General features: G+C 38.0%; 1 protein-coding gene across 1 annotated transcript; it reads left to right on the top strand.

Moving 5' to 3' along the window:
- The first annotated feature begins 517 nt into the window (after positions 1-517).
- On the top strand, positions 518-3694 carry LOC148199338 (uncharacterized). Its single transcript, XM_088112277.1, has one exon. The coding sequence runs from the start codon at positions 2807-2809 to the stop codon at positions 3692-3694; it is 888 nt and encodes a 295-aa protein (XP_087968403.1). The 5' UTR covers positions 518-2806.
- The last annotated feature ends 1035 nt before the right edge of the window (positions 3695-4729 follow it).

Here is a 4729-nt window from a genome sequence, read left to right as displayed (position 1 = left end):
TGGGTTTTGTGTATGCATGTTTTTGACTTTAAGGTCTGCATGTGTTATTGGCTTTTAAATATGCATGTATTAGTTGTGTTATTATAATGGACATGTTAGATTATAAGTATCAAATCATTGAGCGAAACTTAGTTCCCGTTTGAAATTTAATACAAACGATTAATCTTTTAATCGTTTGTATTAAATTTTGAATTGTTTGATTGGACAGTTTGAGAAAATTATTTTTCATAATTTGCAATAACATGTAAGTTGGAGTTTATGGATAAGATTGATAAAATTTCGGTTTCGGTATTTGTATTGTTCTCCGGATGCATATTTGATTGTGGTCATTGTTGACTACTCTCATTTTGTGTATTTCGGTGATCAATGTGAAATGCTGCCGAAATCTTATCAAATTTATGATGTAGACTTCTTTGCACATGTCTTAGCAAATTATGAAAAATAATTTTTTTGAATGGGTAGGACCTAACCTTGTTAGAGTTAAAAAACTTAAACTGATGATTTTTTTGAACATAGTATGGATTGAAGCTGGATGAATGAACGTCGCATCAGTGAAGAATATGATAAGGGTGTTTCGGAGTTCTTGCAATACGTTGAACAAAATGCTAAGTCTGTGAACGGGACATATTTTTGTCTTTGTGTTTGTTGTCTTGATCAAATACGGCAAGACTTAGGCAATGTGCGTGACCATCTATTCATGTTCGGCATAATGAGGACTTATACCGTTTGGACTTGGCATGGAGAAGTACTGGACCAGCCTACCATGTCACGAGGAACGGATTATGTGGAAGAATGGATGAGTGATCATTTAGAGGACATGATACATGATGTCGGTGAAGATAATTTTGGAAGAGCTAATTTGTATGATTCTCTTATAAATGATTCAGAGCAACTGTTGTTCCCCGGATGCTCTAACTTTACATGTCTATCTGCAACTTTAAAGTTGTTTAGTTTAAAAGCAAGGAATGGATGGACTGATAAAAGTTTCACCGAGTTGTTGCAGTTGTTGAAGGAGATGCTTCCAGAAAATAATACTCTACCTATTCGTAATTACGAGGCAAATTTTTTTTTATGTCTAATGGGTCTTGAATATCAAAAGATACATGTTTGTCCTAATGATTGTGTTTTGTACACAAAGGATTTTGCTTCGCTAAAGTATTGTCCAACATGTGGTTTATACTGTTTTGAAAAGAAATCTGACAGAAACACTACTAATGAAGGTAATGATGGTGCACCTGCTAAGGTGATGTGGTATTTGCCTATAATACCTAGGTTCAAACGTATGTTCTCTGTTAAAGAAGAAGCAAAGAACCTTAAATGACACTTTGACGAAAGAAAGTGCGATAATCTTCTTCGACACCCTGCTGATTCACCACAATGGAAAAAGATTGATGAAAAATTTCCAGAATTTGGTGCAGATCCAAGAAACTTAAGACTTGCACTTGCAACTGATGGTATGAATCCTTATGGAAGCTTAAGTAGCAAACACAGTTCATGGCCCGTTATGTTGATGATTTACAATATTTCTCCTTTGTTGTGCATGAAGAGAAAATATGTGATGTTGTCCATGATGATATCGGGTCCTAGACAACCTGGAAATGACATTGATGTTTACTTAAAACCTTTAATTGATGATTTGAAATTGTTGTGGGAAGAAGGGGTCGACGTGTTTGATTCACATGTTGAGGAACAATTCCGTTTGCGTGTAATGTTGTTTTGCACTATAAATGATTTCCCAACATATGGAAACTTGAGCGGTTATAGTGTTAAAGGTCATTTTGCATGTCCCATATGTGAAGACAACACTAGTTACCTTCAATTGAAGCATGGTAAGAAGACGATATATACAAGACATCGAAAATTCCTTCCTCGTAATCACCCTTATCGTAGATTGAAAAAAGCATTTATTGGAAGTGTTGAGGATGAGGTTTTGTGCAGACCCCAGAATGGTTAACAGGTGTACAAAGAAGTCAAAAACATTGACATTGTGTTTGGAAAACATCATAAAAGTACCTTTGCAAAAAACATTTGGAAGAAACGATCAATATTTTTTAAGCTTCCATATTGGTGTCAACTTGATGTTAGACATTGTATTGATGCGATGCACGTTGAAAAAAATGTTTGTGACAGTGTTATTGAAACTTTATTAAACGTCAAAGGGAAGAACAAAGACGAAATAAAAGCACGACAAGATTTGGCTGACATGGGAATCCGATCTGAGTTACATCCACAGATAATAGGAAGACACACCTATCTACCCCCAGCTTGTCACACACTTTCTAAAAAAGAAAAACAAAGTTTTTGTAACTGTTTAAGAAGTGTGAAGGTTCCACAAGGTTATTCTTCAAATATTAGTAACCTTGTTTCTATGCAAGAGTTAAAGTTAGTTGGTTTAAAGTCTCACGATTGTCATGTATTGATGCAACAATTGTTACCTGTTGTTATTCGAGGCATATTACCTCCTTCTGTTAGGGGTATTCTGACACGTCTGAGTTTGTTCTTTAATGTCATTTGCAAGAAAGTTGTTGACCCTCAAGGTTTAGATGAATTGGAAAATGAAGGAATAAGACTACTATGTCAATTGGAGATGTATTTTCCACCTTCTTTTTTCGATATCATGGTACATTTGATTGTTCATCTAATCAGAGAAATTCGAATATGTGGGTCGGTCTTCTTAAGGTGGATGTACCCAGTTGAAAGATACCTGAAGATCTTAAAGGGATATGTCAAGAATCAGTACAGACCATAAGCTTCAATCATATAGCGATACGTTGCAAAGGAAGCCATTAAATTTTGTTCAAGTTATATGCCATCTTGTGAACCAGTGGGTCTTCCCAAGAGCAAACATGAAGGAAAATGTGAAGGTAAGGGTGTTCGAGGTATGAGAATTCAAAGTGTTAGCAGAAAAGAAGTTGACCAAGCTCATTTGTACATATTAAACAACACTGTTGATGTGATTCCTTACATTTCTGACCACGTTAATGAAATAAAGGCAAAAAACCCACGAATGAGTGAAAAATGGCATCTTAATGAACATGTGAAAACCTTCTTACAATGGTTTAAGAAAAAGATTTATGCGACTCCACATGTTTCTGAAAGTTTATTGAGGTTATCTTGTGGGCCGAACACATATGTCATTACATATGGTGGGTACTATATAAACAAAATTTATTTTCAAACAAAAGTAGAAGATGACAAAAGTAGAGTTGAAAATAGTGGCGTCACACTACAAGCTGAGGATGTGCACTTTGCTAGTTCTAAAGACAAAAATCCAATCACAGCATCCATGAGTTATTTTGGAATAATACAAGAAATATGGGAAGTTGATTATGTCACTTTTAGAGTCCCAGTTTTCAAGTGTAAATGGGTTGATATAGATTTTGGTGTAATGACAGATGACTTTGGTTTCATATTGGTAGACTTGAACAAGATGAATTACACTGATGAACCATTTATCATGGCTAGTCAAGCAAGACAAATATTCTACGTAAACGATCCAGCGAATAAAAAATGGTCAGTGGTTTTAAAACGAAAAAACATGCATGGACATGATGATGACGATTCTCTTGATATACTTGAGACAACATTTGTTGCATCTAGACCCATTGAAGATCCAGTTGATGACGTTGCCGATGTCATCCAGGCAATTCGTAATGATCACAATGAAGGGATTTGGGAGAAAACAATATCTTAATAGGTTGTGATATTTTTTGTATTGACTTTATATGTATGTTCATCATAATTGAATTATTACTAACCTTGTATAATTTTTCAGGTATGTCGGCCTCAGACTCAGGATCGGAACAAACCAGACGTGGTCGAGGCATCACACGATTGGCAGATGTGACATCCGGACGCGTTGATGGGCAGAGAAGACATGTTGAGATTGACCCCCAGATCAAGTCAGGCATCAGGGCCCACTAGTGCAGAATTGGCTTTTAACGTTCCCCCATAGACGTTCATCCACAAAAGCCCCAACGTAAATAATTGACCGGTGGCATATTCGTAAATAAGTGAAACTCTAGACGTCCGCTGTGGGGGGCGACGAACGTCTATAATATTATAGACGTCCGTGGGAGGGGGACGGACATCTAAGAGGTTGAATAAATGAACGCTTCAACACCCATGTCAGCCCACTAAACGTCTGTTGGGGAGGGGGACGGACATCTATAAGATTATAGACGTCCGTCCCCCTCCCCAACGGACATCTATAAGATTATAGACGTCCGTCACCCTCCCCAACGGACGTCTATAAGATTATAGACGTCCGTCCCCCTCCCCAACGGACGTTTAAGGGGCTGAAAACAATTAATTCTTCAACCACCCTGTCAGCACACTAAACGTATGATATGGGGGGCCGGACGTCTATAATATTATAGACGTCCGTCCCCCCCCCCCAACGGACGTTTAGTGGGCTGACAATTGATTTGAAGCGTTGATTTGTTTCAGCCTCTTAGACGTCGTCCCCCTCCCACGAACGTCTATAAGGTTATAGACGTCCGACCCCAATCCTAACGGACGTTTCAGGGGATGAAGACAATTAATTGTTCAACCACTTTGTCATCACACTAAACGTCCGATATGGGGGGCCGGACGTCTATAATATTATAGACGTCCGTGCCCCTCCCCAATGGACGTTTAGTGGGCTGACAGGGCAGTTGAAGCGTTCATTTGTTTCAGCCTCTTAGATGTCCGTCCTTGGGGGGGACGGACGTTTATAATATTATAG

Source organism: Vigna umbellata, chromosome 4 (genome assembly GCF_029865625.1).
Source record: "Vigna umbellata cultivar VRB3 chromosome 4, Vumbellata_1.0, whole genome shotgun sequence".
Lineage (NCBI taxonomy): Eukaryota > Viridiplantae > Streptophyta > Magnoliopsida > Fabales > Fabaceae > Vigna > Vigna umbellata.
The sequence above is the reverse complement of the archived record's forward strand: the minus strand, read 5'-3'. Positions and strand labels throughout refer to the sequence as shown.

Coding starts and splice junctions, on each gene's coding strand:
- LOC148199338 (XM_088112277.1), top strand. CDS start 2,807: ATGCCATCTTGTGAACCAGTGGGTCTTCCCAAGAGCAAACATGAAGGA.